Source organism: Mizuhopecten yessoensis, unplaced genomic scaffold, assembly GCF_002113885.1.
Source record: "Mizuhopecten yessoensis strain PY_sf001 unplaced genomic scaffold, ASM211388v2 scaffold716255, whole genome shotgun sequence".
NCBI classification, from domain to species: Eukaryota; Metazoa; Mollusca; class Bivalvia; order Pectinida; family Pectinidae; genus Mizuhopecten; species Mizuhopecten yessoensis.
The window spans coordinates 89,226-114,914 of record NW_018480025.1 but is presented as its reverse complement, the minus strand read 5'-3'; the positions used below and the strand labels follow the sequence as shown (position 1 = coordinate 114,914).

Genomic DNA, 25,689 nt, shown 5'->3' with positions numbered 1-25,689 from the left:
TACTCAGTCTTCATACTAGGTAAAATGATAATACCTGTGTGTAAATCGTTTGCATAGAGAGAAAACAAATCTGCACAACGTTCTTATTCTCCCTGCAAAACTGACATCAGACTTTGAGATGAAAAATGATTGTTTTTGCTTCCATAATCATGTCATCGTTAGGAAAGTAAGGATCAAGAATTCAATGTCATACACAAAAATCAGTAAAAAAAATCACAGGGACAAATAATAAACAGGATGAGTATCTTAAACACACAATGGTGATTGGGAATAATAGAATCTCTCACCCCCTTGAGATAAGGGAATTTTAACCTGAGGGGGAAGATTCTTAAGTTGCCAAACACAAGGCCTTGTAAACTAGAGCCTTGTGTTTGGCAACTTAAGAATATTTCCCCGTTGGTTGAGATTCCCAATCTCACCTCAAAGGGACGAATGATTCTTTTTCTCTTATCCTGTTCCCTCATTGTGTATCATATAAATAATGTGATGTTAACGTTACAGGCTTAATGCAGGGTTGACGTGATGTTGATGCGTTGTTGACGTGACTTCATTATATTGTTGATGTGACGTCATAAAATTGTTTTGAATAGGGGAATCCCCCAGTCTCAACCCTAGGGTGAGACTAATAGAATCTTACATGGGTCTGTTCCGTGGACAGGGATATCTCAACCCTTATGTAAAAGTTTGCCAGCCAAACTCTTACATAAGGGTTGAGACATGCCTGTCTATGGAACAGACCCATGTTTGATTATTTTTCTCACATACATACAAATAAACAAATTCCAGTCGAAATAAGCATCAATATTATTCTTCTGGCAAACCCCAAAGCCCTAGGGTTGAGACGGATGATTCCCCATCCACAACAACTGTAGGACATCACGGAAACAATAAAATGACATCACTTCGACAATCCATTATTATGACGTCATAGCGTGTGTCAGTTGTCTTTCCCTACCCCGTGTAAGATAGAGTTATCTTTTCCCTAGCAACAACGGGATAACCCTGTGAAGTATGTGAGAAAAGGATATCTCACACCGGTAAAGTGTGGATACACCTGTCCAGGGTAAGAGAATGAAAGATCTGCTTTCCAAGGCTCGTTCCCTATACATTATACTGTAAAACAACTATTTATTCATTTTCTGGACACAGACTCATTGATTAAAATATTGTCAAATTCTTTTTGTAATTGAATATGGTGAAAGAGGCTTTTGCAAGTTTCATCAATATCATTCTGAAATAGGATCAAGATTTGGATATAATTTGAACAGGCACGTTTTGTTGAAAAGCAAAAGAAAACACCACTATTTTTGTATCTAACGAATTATTGATGTTTCCATATTGATGCTTGATGAAAGAGCTGTTATTTTTACACATTACATTTATAAACTTATGATAACCTTACATCCCTGCATAACAGCTGTGACATCGAACATATTGGTTTCTCACAATATTTCACAACTTAACCAGATTATTTTTTCAACCCATGGCTATGAATGAATTTGAAGAGAGTGTATCTGGATGTACTAATAACAAGTATCTGAAACTTTTTCAAGTTTGAAACTGGTGTATAGATCAGCACACTCTTTATCCATGATCCATCCAGAGAAATTAAAACACTTCTGATTGATTTTCATCAAAACAATGTATTACCCTTAAAAACCTTTGTATACATTGCACATGATTTGTAGAGGTCAAGTGGTCAATGACAGACCGGGTTGATGGGTCAGCTTGTATCCCACACTGCATTTGTATTATTGGCTAATGTTTCTAGTCCTCGTAGCGTCTTAAACGTCCCTGAATAAAAGGCTAAGTCAGATGTAACCAACCTGCAATAGAGTCAAAACAAGTATAGAAAATGTCCTTGGAAGATATTTCTGATCTAACACTTGAAACACTTTTCTTTAATAAGATATCATATTTTCTAACATAATCTGCCTGTTACATGTATCTCACATTCAAACTATTCCTTAATATTTATTGAAGAAATACAGATTTGAGTTCTTATTTTACATATCAATCAATCTATCAGGGAGCCTATAGATTTGAATGGCGTTGCTCTACTTATGCAAGATGAGGGCCTACAGATCTAGTAAGTCCAGGGTGAGGCTGTACTACAGAACTAGTAAGTCCAGGGTGATGCTGTACTACAGATCTAGTAAGTCCAGGGTGAGGCTGTACTACAGATCTAGTAAGTCCAGGGTGAGGCTGTACTACAGATCTAGTAAGTCCAGGGTGAGGCTGTACTACAGATCTAGTAAGTCCAGGGTGAGGCTGTACTACAGATCTAGTAAGTCCAGGGTGAGGCTGTACTACAGATCTAGTAAGTCCAGGGTGAGGCTGTACTACAGATCTAGTAAGTCCAGGGTGAGGCTGTACTACAGATCTAGTAAGTCCAGGGTGAGGCTGTACTACAGATCTAGTAAGTCCAGGGTGAGGCTGTACTACAGATCTAGTAAGTCCAGGGTGAGGCTGTACTACAGATCTGATATAACACATGATAGGGGCCTACAAGCTTTGGTATATCTGTTACTTACGCGTGTTGAGGTCCACCATTACTACACACATCCAGTTTGACTAGTTGTAATCGGGCCAGTCTGATGAATACTTGGTTTATACTCTGGAACAGGGTCTGTACAAAAATACAACTGTATTGTTACTTTGTTCAACAATGCTATCTGTGTCAGAATTGAATGTATACAAACACCAGTTTTTATAGGATTTGAAACCAATTTATAAACAGTTAAAATTCACACCCTAGTTCTCCGTTATTTATGTCAATATACATGTATTTGATAAAATGAACACTTTTAATCACTACAGTACCTAAATCTTTATTGAAGTTGAGATTGTAACACATAATATACTAAGACTTAGTTTGCTATAAAATGTAATACAGACAAATTAAGAAGCACATTCGAAAATACCTTTATGCAATAGAAAATTTCATGGTTTTCACATTGATTATCACATATATATTTCACTTGTATCCAAATTGCAAAAAATATCATTAAGTACATCCCAGGAGAAAAATAGGTACATATTTTGGGGTACCTAAGGTATGACTTAGGTAGTTTTCTGGTAACAAAGGAAAACAGAACAAAAAAGAAGGGGTATAGCATGCTCAAAATAGGTACGTTTTAGGCACAGTTTAGGTACTATTGAGGAATACCTCTGGCAGAGGTATAAACATAGGGAAACTCCTTATATATATAATTAATCCATTGCCAAGAAAATAGTCAATTCAATATTTTTTAACTACTATAAACCACAACATTTTCACGATAATAAATTTTCACTTCCAGAACATTTGAAAACAAATTAATCGAAAGTTAAACTTGCACTGCCATTGTCTTAAAAAGAGTTCATAACTAGATACACTTCACCTATGCCTGTGTTAAATTTGTCATTTCATGCAAGTGGGGTATATGAACAAATTTATATTTGATAAACGTTAAATGAGACATTGTCAATCTGAGCACCGAAGACCTAAACCATGACAACTTTGTTATATTAAAATCGATTAGTCTAGGGGTTCCATGCAATGTCTATATTTCAGAAACAGACGAGCTGCGTGTCCAACCGCTCTCTGATATATCACACTGACCTTGATCTGGTCCTCTGGCAGGATGTCAATGACCACCTCGTGCATCTTAGTTATCTGTTTACAGATGGAGCGAAAACAGGCCGATGGCATCGGGGCTTTCACTTCCCACTGAGGAACAAATTAATAACCTTTGTATATAAGATGTTACAAGACATATATCAAAATGAGAAAATGTTCTTCATTCAGAATACAAATTACATTACAAAAGATGAACTCCACATGACATGTTGTTGTTTGCAAAATTGTTTACTATTTTCAAATGATTTATTTGATGTCCTTGAATTGGTAGACTGACTAAAGTTCCATCACACATACATGAGGTGGTGGTAAGGCAGGCAGATATAGGGAGAGACAGGGTGGAGAGGGCGGACAGAGGGCAGGAATGAGGAAAGGAGGTATAGTTAGGATGAGACAGGTGGAAGTAGAATGGGGTGTATAGGAGACCTGAGGGAGTAGAGAGGGGTGGAAATCAGAGAGGATATGACAGAAAGGGACGATTGAGAAGGAAAAAGACGGGGAAGGGATTGAGCTATTTATGTTGACTACCTGTGCCTCCATCTGACCTAAAATTGGGGACTGAAAAAGATAGGCATAGATTAGAGGGGAGGGGGTAAAATTAGGAAAACATCAGAGAGGTGAAGATAGGTATGGATTAAAGGGGAGGGGTAAATAAAGGTATGGATTAGAAGGGAGGGGGTAAATATAGGTATGGATTCGAGAGGAAAGGGGTAAAAATAGGCGTGGATTAGAGGGAAAAGGTAAAGATAGGCATGGATTAAAAGGAAGGGAGCAAATATAGGAATGGATTAGTGGGGAAACAAGTACAGAAAGGCATGGTTTAGAAGGGAAGGGGTAAATATAGGAATGGATTAGTGGGGAAACGGGTAAAGAAAGGCATGGGTTAGAAGGGAAGGGGTAAATATAAGAATAGATTAGTGGGGAAATGGGTAAAGAAAGGCATGGGTTAGAAGGGAAGGGGTGTATATAAGAATGGATTAGTGGGGAAACGGGTAAAGAAAGGCATGGGTTAGAAGGGAAGGGGTGTATGTAAGAATGGATAAGTGGGGAAACGGGTAAAGAAAGGCATGGGTTAGAAGGGAAGGGGTAAATATAGGAATGGATTAGTGGGGAAATGGGTAAAGAAGGGCATTGGCTAGAAGGGAAGGGGTGTATATAAGAATGGATAAGTGGGGAAACGGGTTAAGAAAGGCATGGGTTAGAAGGGAAGGAATAAATATAGGAATGGATTAGAGGTGAAGGGTTTAAGATAGGCATGGAATAGAAGGGAGGGGTAAATATAGAAATTGATTAGAGGGGAAAGGAGTAAAAATATGAATGGATTAGAGGGGAAAGGAGTAAAGATAGGAATGGATTAGAGGTGAAGGGTTTAAGATAGGCATGGAATAGAAGGGAGGGGTAAATATAGAAATTGATTAGAGGGGAAAGGAGTAAAGATAGGAATGGATTAGAGGGGAAAGGAATAAAGATAGGAATAGATTGGGATAGAAGTATTTACCTTGACAAGCTGTGACTCCACTACACCTTCCATTACACTAACTAGTTTGTTTGTGATCTCATTAATATGGTCCATGTAATCCTGTAACAAACAAAAGTTCAGTTCACAAACATCTAAGTTTTATTCATTTACGAAACAACAAATGGAAATGGTAAGATTGCAGCACTGGTTGACATTATGGAATTTTTGTGAGGAGTTCATGCTGCTGTTTCAATAGAAACAGTATCACACAAGACAAATCTTCTGAGTAATCAGAAAAAGGGATAAAAATTTCTACAGAAAAATACAATGACCCATCATACCTTCTTGACTTGGTCAAAATGTTTCAGCATAGTTTTGTTCTTGTCTTGAAGATGTGACTCAAAGTGTCCACGCACAATGGGCATGTGATGCACAACCAGCTGGAGACAGCGAGACGCTAAGGCTGAAATCAGCAACAAATCATACTGTACAATCAAAGGACACAGCGAGACGCTAAGGCTGAAATCAGCAACAAATCATACTGTACAATCAAATGGTGACAGCGATACGCTAAGGCTGAAATCACCAACAAATCATACTGTAAAAGCAAATGGTGACAGCAAGACGCTAAGGCTGAAAGCAGCAACAAATCATACTGTCCAATCAAAGGACACAGCGAGGCGCTAAGGCTGAAATCATCAGCAAATCATACAGTAGAATCAAATGGTGACAGCGTGACGCTAAGGCTGAAATCAGCAAAAAATCATACTGTACAATCAAAGGACACAGCGAGGCGCTAAGGCTGAAATCACCAACAAATCATACTGTACAAGCAAATGAACACAGCGAGACGCTAAGGCGGAAATCAGCAACAAATCCTACTGTACAATCAAATAGAGACAGTGAGACCCTAAGGCTGAAATCAGTAACAAATCATACTGTCCAATCAAATGGAGACAGCGAGACGCTAAGGCTGAAATCAGCAACAAATCATACTGTACAATCAAATGAACACAGCGAGACGCTAAGGCTGAAATCAGCAACAAATCATACCGTACAATCAAATAGAGACAGTCAGATACTAAGGCTGAAATCAGCAACAAATCATACTGTACAATCAAATGAACACAGCGAGACACTAAGGCTGAAATCAGCAACAAATCATACTGTACAATCAAATAGAGACAGTGAGACGTTAAGGCTGAAATCAGCAACAAATCATACTGTACAATCAAATAGAGACAGTGAGATACTAAGGCTTAAATCAGCAACAAATTATTCTATACAATCAAATAGACACAGTGAGACACTAATGCCAAAAAAAACCAAATTATAATCTACAATATTGTATACTAGGCAATTTTGCCGCATTTTTTCCCCCCCCCATTTTTCACTCTCCATAACATGGGCAAATTTTTCTTGATAGTGAATCTTAAAACACAGCATTCTATACATAGCCATTACATGCTTAGGGCGAAATTAACAGTAAGCAAATATGAATTTTATTCTACTTATGAAGGGAGAAAGTCTGACCGTAAAATTTTCTCGTTTTGCAGTATTATCGCAGTGAGAAATTCATGCTGAAAACTAGAAGCAATTTTTCTAACACAAGTTTTTGTTGTTTTGTTATTTGCTGATTTTTTTTAAACTTATGGCAAGAACATACCCATTGACAAGCTTTAAGTTGGACAAAACGACACAAGACATTCCCACTAACTTGCACACAAATATGCACATTGAACTCCTACCTAGATTCTTTGTAGTAATGGTTTTCAGGCCAACTAACTGTAGTGCTCCAGCACCAAGCACCAGTTGACAGGTTCTCGAGTTGAAAATCTAAAAATAATAAGACAAACACATAATAATTGTACCTTTTTTCTTCCATTGTTTGTGCATTAAATTTTAACAGGCAGACTTAATTATCAGCTATCAGAATGTGAACGCTCATAATCTCTCCAACTATACATCGAAAATGTCAATGATCAAAAATCACCTTCACATTTTCATCCAATGTTAATCGGCAAATTTGAACAAACATAATTGTATCAGTGCCTGTCACTTTATAAAATACATCCAGCTCTCATTCATATTTAAACTTCATTCTTTGTATGCATCTGATGACAGAAAATTCTTAAAATTGATTCATAAATGGACAAAATAAAAATAAATCTTGTGTTTCTGCTAACCCTACCTTCCCTAGATTTTTGTGCCTACACTGATGTTTGTATTGGCATTTAGTGATATGCACTGTTTAAGTCAGAACTCCTGCTCTATATAAACATAAAAAAAATCTTTTCCAAAATAAACAAAACTGCCTATCTACCTACCTACCATATTTATTTCTGAGGATGATAGCAGAAACACAAGCATTTTTTTGTTTTGGCCTTAGACTATTTGCTATCTGAAATTCGTTTCTACTCAAGGAACTCGACAGTCAGGATTCCAGTAAGACATGGACACAACTGACCAGTGAAGGTGTATGTACCTTAATAAGCTCTATGAGGCGGTTAAGGAGGTCAGGCCCAGCAGTAGGGATGTCATCTACACACTGACAGTATTCTACCATCATCTTCAGCAGCATCAGCACCGTTCTGAAATAGAACTCAATTCATGCAACTATGTCATACTGCATTACTAAACGATGAGGTTTCTTGAAATAAACGAAATGAATCCAAATATTAATTGAAAGAAAGCTCCACACTCAAAGTAAAACATTTATTTAGGAAAAAACAAAATCTGATCCATTTTCTTACATTAAAAGATATTAATATATATATTATTTTGATTGCTTTATCTTGATACTTACCCCACTACAGAGTAACTCTGTCCGTCCACTGTCAAGGTACCAAATGGCTTTTTGTCTGAAAGAAAGCATTTAATCGCATTCATTTTGTTGTAAACCTGTAAACACCTGAGAGAAGCTGCACATGCTGTATTGGACTGTTATTATGTATACTATCAGCGACCACTAACTCAACTAGAACACCATTACAAAATCAATATGCTGTGTTGAATTTAGAAGATGATTTATCTGATGTTAAAATTGACATGGGATGTGAAGGTCTCACCTGCATCAGCAGTCCTCTCAACCAGACACAGCTTGCCTGTAACAAAACGTTATGAAATATTAATTCTGACAAGTTCTGTCACATCAAAGACAACATTTCTATTGTTGCTGTGATTCTGTTATAACTACTGAAAAGCACTTCAACAGACAAAATCTATCTGCAAAAAAGATGAACTTTGAATTAAAATATCTTATCTTAAAACATTTATGTGAAAATATACATTTGCTATTACTTTTTAAGTTTATCATAAAAATAAATCCTATATGTATTATAATCCATTACACTACAGTCACGAGCAACTGTACTATTACATGTAATGTAATTACACTGCAGTGACAACCAACCTGTACTATTACATGTAATGTAATTACACTGCAGTGACAACCAACCTGTACTATTTAATTTAATACATTACAGTAACAAGCTACCTGTACTATTTAATTACACTACAATGACAACTTACACTCACTATATAATTACACTACTGTGACAACCTACCTGTACTATTTTATTACACTACACTGACAACCTGCCTGTACTATTTTATTACACTACACTGACAACCTGCCTGTACTATTTTATTACACTACAGTGACAACCTACCTGTACTATTTTATTACACTATAGTGACAACCTACCTGTACTATTTTATTACACTACAGTGACAACTTACCTGTACTATTTAATTACACTACAATGACAACCTACATGTACTATTTAATTACACTGTAGTGACAATTGTTTATTTAATTACACTGCAGTGACAACTATTTATTTAATTACACTGCAGTGACAACCTACCTGTACTAAATATTTTATTCTTATACACTTTAGTGACTATGTATATAATTACCTGGTAACCATGTACCAGGGGTATATAATTACCTGGTAACCATGTACCAGGGGTATATGATTACCTGGTAACCATGTACCAGGGGTATATAATTACCTGATTTGCTGATGTTGTCAACCAATTCCTGGAATTCTGCTGGAACATCTGCCTGCTTCCATCGTTCATTATCCAATATCAAACTGCATCATAAATCAATAGTTTTATGTAAGTGCATCTCCTCCCTAGAACTTTTTCAATGAGGGTGAAATTTCTGAACAGAATCTTTTGACATATTCATTAAACTTTTGGATAGTAATAAGCTTAATGTCCACTTGTTAACCTTTTCTTAAAAGGAATTGTTACTATTAACTAATCACAGGTAAAATAGTCAGAAACACACAGATTTTTTTTTCCGAAGTACCATTTGAAATATTTTTCTGACAATGTACAAATCTTGGTAGCAAACCAACTTCATACCAAAAAAAAATAGCCTGTAACAGAAATCTGAGTCTCTCAATACAAAATTTCTCTTACCTTAACTTTGTTCTCCTCTCGTCATGGAAACGATTTACAAATCTAGATGCCTGAAAAAAGTTAACACTCCATTAACTCCTGATCTTATCATAACTTGTGAATACCTGTAAGACCTATTCCATTAAAAAGTATCATTATTAGACCTTTGCATCTTACACACCCACCTGCTACAAAACATATCTGCTTCTGCCTTTCAGGAGTGGGATTTTTTTTTATATTAAACAGTCCTTAACATGAATACTTTAAATAACATTCCATTTTTTCATATTGGTGTTGAATACTCTGTCTCATGTGAAAATAATTGCATAATATCTTTTTGTTCACTTATCTTCCCATATTTTAGAGAGCTGAAATTGGCAACTTACTTGATGCTATCTTATAAGTCCTATGAAAATGGTTCAAAATTGATCAGTATTTCTTGCTGGCATGCACATCTCCAATAATAACAAACTACCGTATAGTGGACAAGCCAGCTTAAAACTATGTAGTTGTGTGATCTTAGTTTACAAACCTGTGACTGTAGACTAAGCCGTAAAGAAGCACTCCGTCTGCCGCACACACCTTCACAGTTGCTTACAAACCCCTCTACCACTCGAGACAAGTTGACAAACTCATGGGATGACAGTCTCTCTAGAAAGCCATCCTGTAAAGCAAGAGCTCTTCGTCCTCACAAGTTCTTACAGCATAATAATCACAGTCAATAACAAAACCCAAGTCAAACAGAAACTTCTACAAACAATCACATATCATCAAAAGCCTATATTTCAAAGTTACAAACGTAGCATTATTTCCTTCCCAAGGCAGTTTACCATATTTCATAGCCCAGGGGGCACATAGTCTGTTACTGAAGGTAGAGAAATGGGTTTATTAAGGACATTGGAAAAAAAATTGTTGGCATTTCTTTTAAACTGCGATATATGGGTGGGCTTATTACCGAGCATGGGCTTATTACCAGATAAATATGGTTATTGCCATTCAAACAGCCACTGGCATAGCTATCCTATTTTTTTTGAAATAGGCTAAACTGTACAACTTTTTGTTTTACCATAAACCAAGTTTCACAAGATGGTAAACCAGTTTACTCTGATGAAATAAAGGATGAAGTCCACTACACACTTTTGTTGTCACCAGATTAAACAAATCTGTCCTTTTTTTTTATGCAATTAAAAAAACTGTGATTTTTGTGTGGAATATTTTTATAAGTAAAAGTATGTAATGAAATAATAACCCAGCTATAAAAACTTGTATTAACTTTTTTATTTATTAATACTACACTTACATTTTACAACTATTATTCTAATATAACTAGTATGTGGATGATGTGAAATTCAAACCCTGTGAATGGGTTTCCTTTCTCATTGAGCTATAGCTAGGATTAATGGTTATAAATTGTGTAACATGAAATTAACATTCTATGAGTTTGTTTCATGGAGATAATTATGAAAGAAGTTTTATACTGTTCATTTCTTTCCTTTATCTTTACAGATCATCAGTTGCCCATATAAACAGTGCAATATAAAGTAAACAGATGTGAGATTATACTACTATGCTGTAAACCTCAGTTATAACTTATCTAACTTTCAGAATGCTGTAATCCTAACATAAACAACCCAATTCAATAACCCCAGACAGATATTAGAAAAGAAAAATGAAATAATTACCCTTGACCGAGCTACAATGACCTTGACACAGCGGTCGTGGGAAAAGTCACAAGTACTGGTCAGCAAGTCAGCAAGACTGGAGCTGACCCTCACAAATTCAGCCTCACTTATCATTAAATCAGCAGCATCTTCACTCCTGTATATAGATAACAGACACACAGATTATTCAGGACGTTGTCGACACCAGGAGCAGACTACAAAAATCTATATGATAATTAGGATGACCTTTAATCTACTTTCCCAATCAATTACAAAAACAGTTTAACCTCTACGTGAATGAGGCTTACCATATTATTAACATTTTCAGTAAAATCTTCAAAGAATCTCCATGTACACATCCTAAAATTCTAACAACATCATTAAGTTGTTAAATATAAATGATAAATATAAATAATCATAAATGTGCCCAACCTTTCCTATGTCTAGTTTTACAGCATAGCACGGTAGCTAATTAGTGAGACAATGATCTTGACAAGAGGCTCCTGATTGTAAGTTATTTTAAATAAAGTTTACAAAAAAAGTGATTTGTGATCTTAATGTCTGAATAACTATCATGAAATCTGACTGGTGACGTTATTATCTTGTATAAGCAAATTCAACATCAAAACGATTTTTTTCCCATTTTTTCAGATCACAATAGAATATATAGCAGTTAACATTTCAAAATCTACATATACATGTACACATATTTATCACATGTATATAAAGTTTATTGATAGTATTCAATATGAAAAGAATAAAGAATCTTAGGATGGTTTGGTTTTTATTTTGTTTAACGTCCTCTCAACAACTAAGATCAGATCATTTCAGGACATGCCTTCTTGTGCAGTGTGTATGTGTGCTGGAGACAGGGTATGTTGATATATTTGCCTCCTTGCAATAGCATGGATCTGATGCCGACTATAGAGTGCTACCTATCTGAAATACCATACAGAAGACACCCAAACAGTATTCCACCCGGTCACATTATACTGACAACGGGTAAACCAGTTCTTGCGGTGCCCCTAAATGCAAACGCTAAGCAGGGCATACAACTACCACTTTTAAGGACTTTGGTATTTCCCTGCCTGGGGACAGAAACCATGGCCTACCTCACTTGGGCTAACGCTCGCTTAAAGTGAGGCATTGAAGAGGCTTAGGAAGGAAAAAATGGTCAGAACAAGAACTGCACACACAGACATTGTGTCACTGATAGTTAATGTGCTTTAGAGAGCTAATAATGAATGATTATGTTTTACAGAAATATCCCTAAATACACAAAGACAAATGAAGATAGGAAACATCGAGACATACTTAGTGTTATACAAATCAACATGGAAATGATAGGCAGAAGATGGCTGGCTGTCACAAAACCTCCATCAATACATACACAGATACGTGAAGATGGGAGGCTTCAGACAGAGACTCCATGTTATGGGTAGGTGAAGCCAGAGGACTAGGCACTTGTGTTTTACGGGCTGCGATACCGATCACGTCGGTAATGACACCATGGAATGTCTTCACACGATTCAGATGGACCAGAAGGTTGGAGAAGATCTGCCTCAGACATTCCATCCACTGAACGTAATTCAGCAGTCGCATCTGGTCTCCCAAACTGCAAAACATCAAGATGTACAATATCAAACTGTCGGCTACACTAATCATTTCCATATATAATATCACAGCAGCTGCACTTCTTTATGAAAATTTAATAGCATAATTTTCTAATTTTTAACCTTTAATAAAAAAATAAGTTCATTTAAAGGTCTAGATTGCTAAATTATAATCTGTGAAAATTCAATTTTCTTCTTTTGGTTCAAAATTGTGAAAAAGTTAAGCTCAAGTAAATAACCCAATATACAGTATCTATTTCAGAATCCACTGAAGCTAGAGGTGAGCATGAAATAGTTGACAACCTCTCTCTACAGCTGAAGAGTAATGTAATACAGGTTAACTGTGTGGAGCCCTACCTTGAAGCATTCTCATCTGTATCTATGTCTGCTGACGACACGGCTTCAACCACAGTCTGTAGAAAAAAATTAAAAAATATCTATATTATATGCACTACAAAAGTATTAACAAGGATTTCATCAACATAGACTATTCCTTACATCAATTAACATAATCCTAAAGATCAGTTCAGATTTGTTAACATGGAACGTAACTTTTCTTTTCAAAACATATTTGCTTGTTTTAGGTTCTAAGCTTTCAAAAAGGCAGTTAGGGTCATATGATGACTGAAAAAGGAGGTATTTATTTCAATTTATCTTTCTTTATGAACCTTTGTTTCTTTTTATTTGTTATCATTGTAAGTATTGAGTCACGTTTGCTCACATGACTTGTTACATTTAGTACTATTTGATAACCACCCTCAACATTCCCTTGTGTGAGACATCTATGTCCTTTTCTTTCCAGTGACAAGTTGTCTCCCTTACCTGTTTCACCGTGGCTCGTACAGCTGTTAATGCTTCCTCTCGGTACACATCCACGAAGTTGTACCGACCACGCCGAATCATACCGAATACCAGCGACACAAGCTTTTCCTGGAAAAACAACAAAAGTATACAGTAAAGCCGAAGCATACCAAATACCGGCGACACAAGCTTTTCCGGAACCACAAAAGTATACAGTGAAGCCGAATCCTATCAAACACCAAGGACACAAGTGTTTCCTGGCAAAAAGTCTATAAATTACAAAAGTATGTATTACAATGTAACAAATTATGAAAGACCTGAAACATTAATTCCTAATATTGATGCATTCTTTCGAAATATAACCTCAGTACTGATATTTTGAAATAATAAATATCAAACTTGAATACAAATCTTACATCACAAGGTGAACAGTTTGAGAAAACTTCAAACTATAAATTCATTGAAAATTTAAAATCTAAATGTGATTGCTCGATACGCAACATGTATGAAGTTTATTGATTTTTAAATATCTGATAATGAAACAATAAGGTTTAAAACATGATGATGTAATACATCATTGCTCCCTAAAGTGACTGTGCTGTGAGTATGTTCTGACTGTTAGAGTTACCTCCTCCTGTAGTAGCTCGGGGTCAGTGACTGGTCTGTTGAGGTCAGAAGACACATACTTGGCAAAATCTTCCTGTAACATACGGTCGATCACCTTCTCCATCTCTGCTAGCTGGGAACCCAAGTGTCTGCCACAGAACAGGTATATGGTATAAATATGGGGTATTTTCTCTCTCCATAATACACATAATTCTACTCAATAAATTAATTCACTGTATTCACATTATATGTAATGTTACTTAACAAGCCTCCACAAGTCACATTCTAGATATTAAATCACAGAAGTTATCTTTTCTTGGCTTTGAAAAGATACAAAATTTTTTAAAAAGTTGGTCTATTAATTATATTATAAGACTTGTATTATTTTTTATGAATTTCAGAATGTGTACAATATTTTCTATGAATTTCAGAAAGTGTGTAATATTTCTTATGAACTTCACAAGATGTGTTTTATAATTTTTCTAAAAGAATTTAGATATTAACGCAGAAAAAGTTTCACAATCGATAATGTAATGGTGCTTATCTTTCCATACATAGTCCAACTATCAAACCGTGTATAGTGTTATGCAATCTTCTTGTTTTCACATTTAGACAATACAGTGAGGATCCTATTCTTAACAATGCTACTGAAAATTGTCTTGCTATAAAACTGCTGTATCAAGTATGATTGTCAAATGAATGCATTAAAAGAGGTTTTTTGAATATGAGTATTTTTGTGTATAGTTTATCAGTTTTGAATATCAGGACAATCAAATTTTCTTTTCGCACTTATTACGATAAAAATATCGCTGATTTCTGATACACCTTAGTTGATATTTAGCTAAAACAGTTTCATACAACCCAGTCGCAATAATTGCATTCATTGTGCATAGGTCATTCGTATTGTTCTCAATATCCCTACCCCTAGATCTAGAGATACCACAAAATGAGAAAATCTGTAAGTTTTCCAAAAAGATGATATTAATAAAATTGCTTATTTAGATCCATTTTTTTTTAAACTTCTGACAAGTGCACCAGACTGGGCAGAATGTTATAGGCTAAGTGATGTGGATAGCTCACCTAAAGCTGTGGACACCAGCAAGCTCCTGTGACAGGACTTCCTGTGTAGTGGAGATAAGGTCAAGGGCGCCCACAAACTCATTGGTGGACAGCAACATTTGTATGGTGGGCTGGGTCTGGTGCACTGTGGCCATCATCTTAAGCTGGAGACATTAACACAGAGATGTCAACATATCTTAAGAGAACAGGTTCTTGTAGAGCAGTATTCCCAAAGACCGCAAAATGTGGGAGTTTAACAACATAAACAAGGGTTGTACTTTGGGGATTGCAGTTTGTACTTAAGACCCAGGGTTACCACAACTTGAAAATGTATTAGTAAATGATTTTTATTAACAAAAAAAGCATCCAAACTTAATTAATGATGTTCTACATTTTTATTTCATTTTGCTAAAATCTCACAAAAAAATGGTGTCATCAACTGATTGTAACCTTACAGAAAATACCAGGTATATGACACTGATTGTAACCTTACAGAAAATACCAGGTATATGACACTGATTGTTACCTTACAGAAAATACCAGGTATGACACCGATTGTTACCTTACAGAAAATACCAGGTATATGACACTGATTGTAACCTTACAGAAAATACCAGGTATATGACACTGATTGTTACCCTACAGAAAATACCAGGTATGACACCGATTGTTACCTTACAGAAAATACTAGCTATAACACTAATTGTTACCTTACAGAAAATGCTAGGTTTGACACTGATTGTTACCTTACAGAAAATAATAGGTATGACACTAATTGTTACCTTACAGAAAATACTAGTTATGACACTGATTGTTACCTTACAGAAAATACTAGGCATGACACTAATTGTTAGCCTACAGAAAATACGAGGCATGACACTGATTGTTACCTTACAGAAAATACTAGGTATGACACTAATTGTTACCTTACAGAAAATACTAGGCATGACACTAATTGTTAGCCTACAGAAAATACGAGGCATGACACTGATTGTTACCTTACAGAAAATAATAGGTATGACACTAATTGTTACCTTACAGAAAATACCAGCTATGACACCGATTGTTACCTTACAGAAAATACTAGCTATAACACTAATTGTTACCTTACAGAAAATACTAGGTATGACACTAATTGTTACCTTACAGAAAATACCAGCTATGACACCGATTGTTACCTTACAGAAAATACTAGGTATGACACTAATTGTTCCCTTACAGAAAATACCAGGTATATGACACTGATTGTTACCCTACAGAAAATACCAGGTATGACACCGATTGTTACCTTACAGAAAATACTAGCTATAACACTAATTGTTACCTTACAGAAAATACTAGGTATGACACTAATTGTTACCTTACAGAAAATACCAGGTATGACACTGATTATTATCTTACAGAAAATACCAGGTATGACACTGATTGTTATCTTACAAAAAATGCCAGGTTTGACACTGATTGTTAACTTACAGAAAATACCAGGTATGACACTAATTGTTACCTTACAGAAAATACCAGGTATGACACCGATTGTTACCTTACAGAAAATACTAGCTATAACACTAATTGTTACCTTACAGAAAATACTAGGTATGACACTGATTGTTACCTTACAGAAAATCCCAGGTATGACCCTGATTATTACCTTACAGAAAATACCAGGTATGACACTGATTGTTATCTTACAAAAAATGCCAGGTTTGACACTGATTGTTACCTCACAGAAAATACCAGGTATGACACTAATTGTTACCTTACAGAAAATAACAGGTATGACACTGATTGTTACCTTACAGAAAATACCAGGTATGACACTGATTGTTATCTTACAAAAAATGCCAGGTTTGACACTGATTGTTACCTTACAGAAAATACCAGGTATGACACTAATTGTTACCTTACAGAAAATAACAGGTATGACACTGATTGTTACCTTACAGAAAATACCAGGTATGACACTGATCGTTACCTTACAGAAAATACTAGGTATGACACTGATTGTTACCCTACAGAAAATACTAGGTATGACACTAATTGTTACCTTACAGAAAATACCAGCTATGACACTAATTGTTACCTTACAGAAAATACCAGGTATGACACTAATTGTTACCTTACAGAAAATACCAGGTATGACACTAATTGTTACCTTACAGAAAATACCAGGTATGACACTAATTGTTACCTTACAGAAAATACCAGGTATGACACTAATTGTTACCTTACAGAAAATACCAGGTATGACACTAATTGTTACCTTACAGAAAATACCAGGTATGACACTAATTGTTACCTTACAGAAAATGCCAGGTAGGTGATAAACTGTACATATTTTATTTTACAACCATGTATTATAATCTTTATAAATTAAAAGTTTATATTCAGAAAGTCTACTTACTTTGTTGTATAGTTGTGCATAATTAGCTCTAGTGCGATACAATTTGATTATCTTCAGAGATCCTTTGGCCAGATATTCATCAATAGTTTTCACTCTGTCCCTGTATAGAAAAAAACATGATGGTAGGATGTTAACTGATCTATACAGGCAAACAACCAGAATAGACATAAAACATTTCATGATATATTTGTCCGTGATATGGGGTTGTTTTGCATGTGTGATACTACTAGCTGTTCATAGGCCATATCCCACACCAACCGTAACCACCCAGGATGTGCCATATCTGCCCGGCACACATCTTTTCCCTTTAGTTTCCAGTTCAACACTTTTCAGAAAGATCATACCTCAATCATCAGACAGTGAGTAAAACAAACAGGTCACAGATAAAAAAACCAATTGAGTCAGACTTTGACTTCATAATAATTATAGAGCAGTATATGATAGCATATCTACGTTTTTATCATATGTTGTCATATTTGTACCATATGAACACTTCCATATAATATGGAAAAAGTCATAACATAACCTCTAATAATAGCCACCCAGGTCAATATTGTCATTTCTTATTTCCTTTCTACTGAGGATGTACCAACTATCAATGTGTAATTCTGTATGGAAGTCAGTGTATCACTGATTTGATGTTTACAACATTGGTTTCATTCTAACCTCCAACGATTATCAAAAAAAGTTCATTTACGTAAGAGGGGGGTATACTGGAATCAACTTGTCTGTCCATCTGTCCGTCTGTAGAAAAAGTTTGTCCAGACAACTCCTTCGAAGGTAATGAACTAATTTCAACGACAGTTTCCATATATGATAACTACCACTTGAGGTTGTGCATCCAGGTATTATTGTTTTCATTCTGACCCTTTTTATGGAGTTATTGCCCTTTGTTGAAAAATGCTTGTCCAGACAACTCCTCCAAAACTATGAGGCCAATTTCAACAGAAATTTACATATATGGTAACTGCCCCCTGATATTGTGCATCCAAGTACGTAGTATGTTTTCATTCTGACCCTTTAAGCAGAGATGCAAATAATATTATTTTAGCAGAGATAAGGAAATATCAAATTCTTTTGTACAAACAGAATGTATTTTTAGATATTATATTGATGGCAGATTATTTGAAAATATAAGAGGCTTGCCTATACATACCTCAGTCGTTTAATTGTCTGGGCCTGCCTATACATACCTCAGTCGTTTAATTGTCTGGCATGTCTGTAGCATGTTCTCCTGGAGTTTGTCTTGACGAGACATTGCCTGGAAGAACGCGTCGGACTTAGTCGATATTTGCTTGGCTATGTGCACCTCCACTATATCTAAGTAATGACTCAACTGAAATAGAAAAAAGGAGACATTATATAATTCAATTCAAACATCTCAAAATGAAGCACTCTATGAAAGAAATAAGTGTGTATGTCAACTGCACAATAATGACAGATAAATTGTATAATTTTGGACATGCTCTGATGGGTAAATACAATAAGCTAATCCTATATGGGAACATTTGCCCAGTCAGTTCAGTTCGGTTCTTTATTACCTTGAACCTTAAGGCTCATCAGTTCAAAATAAACATATATACAAGAATAAACAATACAATCACTCACACCCATATCGATACACACCCACAAATACACACTCACATATCCATTGGTATAGTGTAGAGAGACATTCCTCTTTATATTGGTACATAGTCTTTTCTTTTCTTATTACTCTGTTTAATATATTTGGCTAAATTTGTTAACTGTTTTTTGTTCACTGTTTCCATAAGTTGGATAAATTTATACATGCAAAAACTTGCCCTTTACACAGGCAAAATCCCTATTTGCCCAATGGTCAATTTGTCCTTTATATAGCCCTGATAAATCTGCAGCTATTACAGAGGGAAAAACAGGCAATTTGGTTAAACTGTGACAAACAAAAATTAAGAATACATTATGTATTATGAAGGGTTCCTTTGATAACACTTAAATGTGTAAGGAAAATATCACAATAAGTCTGATTTTTCAACATACTGGACAATTTTTCTGTTCAATGGTAATTAACATACAGGTACACTGTACATGCGCGTTAAGTACCAATTATTTCACTTGGCGTTAAGGTTACACTAAAATCCTTAGGTAGGTTAATACTGTGTACCGGGAAACTCCTTCCCAGTTCGCCCTTCACTGGTAACATCTGTATTCTCCCTGCAGTGCGAGTTTCACCCTTCACATGCAATTACTGTATTGAGTATGCAGTGTAGTAGTATTAACTGTCATGATAAATTTGCCCTCAAATCTCCAGGACAAAAAAGGCGGAAGTTAAACTGTGGTATACAGATTCCAGTAATGATTTGAGGTAAACAAGTTTGTCATTGAAAGGATAGATAACAACGCCCTTTCATGTTTCAAACTGTGTCAGATTTAATTCATCGGTTTGCCTTCTACTTATAGCAACAGTTCTATAATTCTGAATGGATTATGTTTGTCATACTCTCATAGCTGCAAATATTTTTTCTGTTGTTCCATTTTATCATTTTTTATTAACTTTGGTACACAGCTAGCAATTACATTAGATTAGGAGACAATTCAACGTATCGTTGTTGTGAATTATAACAATAGCTTTGATTCCCTTTCGGTCAGACAGACATTCCTCACTCACCTTTTCCTGAAGGAGCTTTGACAACTGCGGTCCAGAAGATGTAGGACCAGAAGGCTTGGAATGATTTTTTGACTCAATCTGTTGCCATGGAAACACAGCATTGAAAGTATCACTATTTCCCAGTTCAAAGTTTGGTAAAAGGAAGAGCTGGAAGGATAATGACAAAACACAGTATCAATCCATGAATGACAGCAAAGTAATATCTATTCCTACTATAATCAACCTTTGTACTTTTGTCTTGCTAGCCATGACTTATATTGTAACATTTAATATCATTATATATGTAATCGGTCTTTTCTGATTTCTGTAAATCCCACAAACCTTCAAAACACCAGACAAATAAGTATAATTACCATATACTGCTTTAATGGAATTGTGGAATTAAACTTTTGAAAAAAAGTTGCGGAGAGTTTTTTTTAGAAAAGTTATGTATCACAACCAGTAAGTGTTTTTATGTGACGTTTAGATGACTAGTACGATACGTACCCTACCACCTTCATAGGACAAATGACCAGTGAAGCGTATGTACACAAAGGTGTAAAATATGTACGAGTTGGCAATATCAAATCAAAGTCAATTTGGATATGCAGAGAGTTAAGTCTGCACCAAACTACTTTCTACAAATGATATTTAAGTATGGTTTTCAAATGGTTAATAGTTTGGAGGATTTCAGAATTCCCTGTTGGTTTTATGTCTTTCAATATAGCAAAAAATCAACCCTCACTTTACATAGTTATTAAACAGTATGTGCTTTAGTGCAATACACCACTTTGGTTTTCTTTAAAATACTTAGCAATCAAAGTACAGATTTGAATTCTGCAAGCAGTTTCTTTGCAGTGAAAGTAAAAGAATATCCCTGACACTCAATGTGTATGTGCAAATAACTTACTTTGGGTATCTGTTGTAACTCAGCTCTGTTCTTTTCTAAAAAAAAATATAAAAAATATTTATTAAATGTATTTGTTTGCATGCACAGGACACCAATGAAGTTAAAATCGAGATCTTCGTTATAAAACAAAACATGCATACTTTTTGTGTAACAAACAATACTAACTAAAACACAGTACAACTCTGTACAGTAGCATTATGATGATCTATTAATAACGGAAGGCACGAGTTTCTTCAGATATATCTACAAAACTATTAAAGCAAATACATAGATTTGTTAATTGACAATGTATATTACAGATGAATATATAGAGGATATCTAATAGTGTCTTCATTACCATGGCAGGTAATGGATCTGATTATTCTTGGCAGTAAAATGAACTTATGTCTCAGACGGATTTTCTTGAGGCCTGCACATCATTAAGCTAACCAGGCTATGACCATATGGACCACTTATAATTTTTCTCATGGTAGTTTGTAATCAGTGTCTTGATTGGTCAAATCAGTAAAAGCAATATTTTTCATTAGTAAATTATCACTTTTCTAGAATACCGGGTAAGTAATTTTCGATATTTCACTGGTAAAAATGTAATAAAGACATGTATTTTAATCAGATTGATATGTAACTGTGTCGTGGCTGTTGTGTTGACTTACCAAGCTGCTGTAAGAAGGTTTCCCCACCAGGAGACTCTTGAAGGAACTGAGTATATTTATGGACATGCTTCTTGTATCTCTGTAAAATAAAGTGATCCGAATTCAGATCCTTGACTCAATTTCCTGTTGTAATATTGCCATTAATAAAAGTTTGCAACATATCTTTTCGATTTGCTTCTGCTGTTACTTTATGTATGGTGATGTATATCGTATCATCACGTTAATGTATCGTTGCAGCCATTAAGGGACCTACACATACAAAGATGGACAGAACGCACACACGGGTGATGGTACCTTTGACATTTGGTTATAGATACAGTGTGCCAAATATGAATCACACCACATCATAGAGCTAACAAATAAGATCACCATCAAAGCAAAAGTTGTCAGTGTGATGTTAATGCGACCCGTTTACTTGACACAGGACACAGACACTAGGATGCCTTATAAGCAAGATTTAACAGTCAAAGTAAGCCTTTTTTACTGCCTCTGTAAATGTTCGACAAACTGTCACTTCTAAGTTATTTTAGATAATCTTCCCAAAGAAAAGTCTGAATATATTGATGCAGATTGACACATATAAACAGTTTGCTAGCACATCTGATGAAGAAGCACACTGTTACTCTTAAAATTCAAAATTCTTGGAATTAATATTGTATATTTGACAGCAGTTTTGTCTATGTATCTTTTTGCTAAGTTAGTTCGGCAATCATCAAGTTCGACTTTAGAGTTATAAACTTAAGTGAGTCAGCTAGTGCAGCAACAGTAATTACTCAATATATAGGGCTGGAGGTTGCTACACACCTTTGATACAATAAAAAAAATACCGGAGGTTGTAACTCAACTTTGATAATAGGACTGGAGGTTGTTACTCACCTTTGATAATAGGACTGGAGGTTGTTACTCACCGTTGATAACAGGACTGGAGGTTGCTACTCATCTTTGATAATAGGACTGGAGCTAGGTTGCTACTCATCTTTGATAATAGGACTGGAGGTTGTTACACACCTTTGATAATAAGACTGGAGGTTGCTACTCACCTTTGATAATAATACTGGAGGTTGCTACTCACCTTTGATAATAGGACTGGAGGTTGCTACTCATCTTTGATAATAGGACTGGAGGTTGTTACTCACCTTTGATAATAGGACTGGAGGTTGCTACTCACCTTTGATAATAATACTAGAGGTTGCTACTCACCTTTGATAATATGACTGGAGATTGTTACTCACCTTTGATAATAGGACTGGAGGTTGTTACTCACCTTTGATAATAGGACTGGAGGTTGCTACTCACCTTTGATAATATGACCGGAGATTGTTACTCACCTTTGATAATAAGACTGGAGGTTGCTACTCACCTTTGATAATAATACTAGAGGTTGCTACTCACCTTTGATAATAATACTAGAGGGTGCTACTCACCTTTGATAATATGACCGGAGATTGTTACTCACCTTTGATAATAGGACTGGAGGTTGCTACTCAACTTTGATAACAGGACTGGAGGTTGTTACTCACCTTTGATAATAGGACTGGAGGTTGCTACTCACCTTTCATAATAGGACTGGAGAGTGTTACTCACCTTTGATACTAGGACTGGAGGTTGCTATTCACCTTTGATAATAGTACTGGAGATTGTTACTAACCTTTTATAATAGGGCTGGAGGTTGTTACTCCCCTTTGATAATAGGACTCGAGGTTGCTACTCAACCTTGATAACAGGACTGGAGGTTGGTACTCATCTTTGATAAAAGGACTGGAGGTTGTTCCTCACCTTTGATAATAATACTGGAGGTTGCTACTCACCTTTGATAATAGGACTGGAGCTAGGTTGCTACTCATCTTTGATAATAGGACTGGAGGTTGTTACTCACCTTTGATAATAGGACTGGAGGTTGCTACTCATCTTTGATAATAGGACTAGAGATTGTTACTCACCGTTGATAATAGGACTGGAGGTTGTTACTCACCTTTGATAATAGGACTGGAGGTTGTTACTCACCGTTGATAAAAGGACTGGAGGTTGTTACTCACCGTTGATAAAAGGACTGGAGGTTGCTACTCACCTTTGATACTCTATGTCTATACTTCTGAAAATGCTCTCTGGAAATGTGAACCAAATATGGCGAAGGTGGAACCTCTGTTCTTTCATAAAAATCTTGACCCCAAGTTTTTGTGAAAAAGTCATATTCCCGCTTTGAACGCAGAGGATCATTAAGTGCCGCTGGAAGGTTCACAGAAGATTTGTATATTGTCCATTTGTGTTGATCTTGGACCACACTTGGTTCCTCTTTTTTGTGATTATCAGACACATGTAATGCCATCACTCCAGCACTGTCCTTTTGACCTGCAGTAGAAAATAAAGAATAATTTTTAAAACATCAGATAAAGATATATAATGTATCTTTTATAGTATACATGTACATTTCTCATACTTAATGCTTGAATGTTATAGTTAAATTTTACTCATTAAGATACAATTGTAAACATCAAAATTTACTAGCAATAGACTGGAATACTATTCAATGTTTTTCAAACGCTCATTTTTGGAAAGATGTACGTATATATACAAATGCAAGGAATCCAATTATCAATATCCCAGGGATAATCCTAGAGGGGGCCATTGGGCCATTGACCCCTCAAAACTGAAATTGACCCCTCCATGTTCCAATTTTCTTTTTAATTTGACATAGAATGGCTCCTCTTACTTTTGATATTGACTGAAAATAGCTGAAATGGCCCACTGCTCTCAAATTTAAGGATTTCCCCTGATATCCCTCATGGCTGTTAATTCCTCAATAAACATTCCAGAAAATATTTTTGATGTTGATTCTACTAATATTTTGAGGAATAAGTTCATGCTATGGTACTAATGACAGCCTTCCATATAGCAAATGTCTTTGGCCTTTGATATGGAGCAAGATTACTTCAATACGTCACTCTGACTTAATACATGTGCAACATGACAAGGAAAATGAACACGTGTAATTTTCGATTTGAACCTCAAAGTCCATACCATGTGTATATTATATATACAATACACCAGAAGTGGTATGCAAATTATTGGAAGAAGAAATTGTGGAATGTCTAAGATTTCTAACATAACGTGGGTTATGTTTTACTACTAACTAGTCGGGTATGAGAATTACACAACCAACAGCTACATGATGCTGACTTCGGTTATCTGATTTGTTACGTACCTATACCACGTTGTTGATGGGAAAGGACATGGTCCCTAGCTATGTGGTTTTCATAGTCCATGTCACTCACCCCCTCTAACGGCAGGGAGGGACATACATTATTCAGTCCATACCTGCAAACAAAAGAACCACCCTCTTTTGAACAGTGAAAATCTCTTAAATGTCTCGTGAAATCCGCAGCTGATTTGAAAGGAAGTTGACACAATAAACACTTTCTCCGAGGCCTGGCCCCGTGTCCCTCGCCGGTTATGTTCGGATTTGAGATCGCATAATTTATGGTGGCCATAACGGCTTTAGATACGATTACATTGCTGCTTCTACTGTTAATTCAAAAGTTTATGAATGCTGTAGGGGATCTGTGTTGCTAATTAGCATTGATAAAATTGTATGACTAGTAAAATATCACTGCTATCTCCGAAATGAAGTTTGTACCCCTTTTCATCTGTCGCCATAATACATTTCTACGTACTTCCGGTTTGTATAATTTGACGGCTAAGGGTTCCGCTGACTGGCAAAATGTTCCGGATATATTAAGTAAGACGACTGGTCGTGATTAGATTTAAACTGCTACATTTTGATGATAAGAGCATCCAGTTATGATAGCATTAATGAATATATTCTGTTCTCCTTTTCTTCCTTCAAAATAAACTTTAAAGCATAATTGTG

The 25,689-nt window shown here is 35.6% G+C and overlaps 1 protein-coding gene across 2 annotated transcripts; it reads right to left on the bottom strand.

The window, feature by feature from the left end:
• Nucleotides 1-696: 696 nt before the first annotated feature.
• On the bottom strand, nt 697-25,482 carry LOC110442379 (vacuolar protein sorting-associated protein 54-like). Of its 2 annotated transcripts, XM_021485961.1 has the most exons (26): nt 25,456-25,482; nt 25,024-25,136; nt 23,890-24,170; nt 21,822-21,900; nt 21,169-21,203; nt 20,280-20,426; nt 18,829-18,971; nt 17,636-17,735; nt 15,256-15,398; nt 14,198-14,324; nt 13,591-13,698; nt 13,126-13,181; nt 12,546-12,770; nt 11,177-11,312; nt 10,027-10,158; nt 9,516-9,565; nt 9,099-9,181; nt 8,150-8,185; nt 7,888-7,942; nt 7,567-7,672; nt 6,830-6,917; nt 5,423-5,544; nt 5,121-5,201; nt 3,605-3,712; nt 2,535-2,629; nt 697-1,826 (listed from the first exon to the last, which is right to left on the bottom strand). In XM_021485961.1, exons 1-26 carry the CDS (start codon nt 25,473-25,475, stop codon nt 1,724-1,726), a joined length of 2,772 nt encoding a protein of 923 aa, XP_021341636.1. In that variant the 5' UTR covers nt 25,476-25,482; the 3' UTR covers nt 697-1,723. The 2 variants fall into 2 exon arrangements, with proteins under 2 accessions (XP_021341636.1, XP_021341635.1); XM_021485960.1 differs by having other exon boundaries at nt 25,024-25,482.
• Between the last annotated feature and the right edge of the window lie 207 nt (nt 25,483-25,689).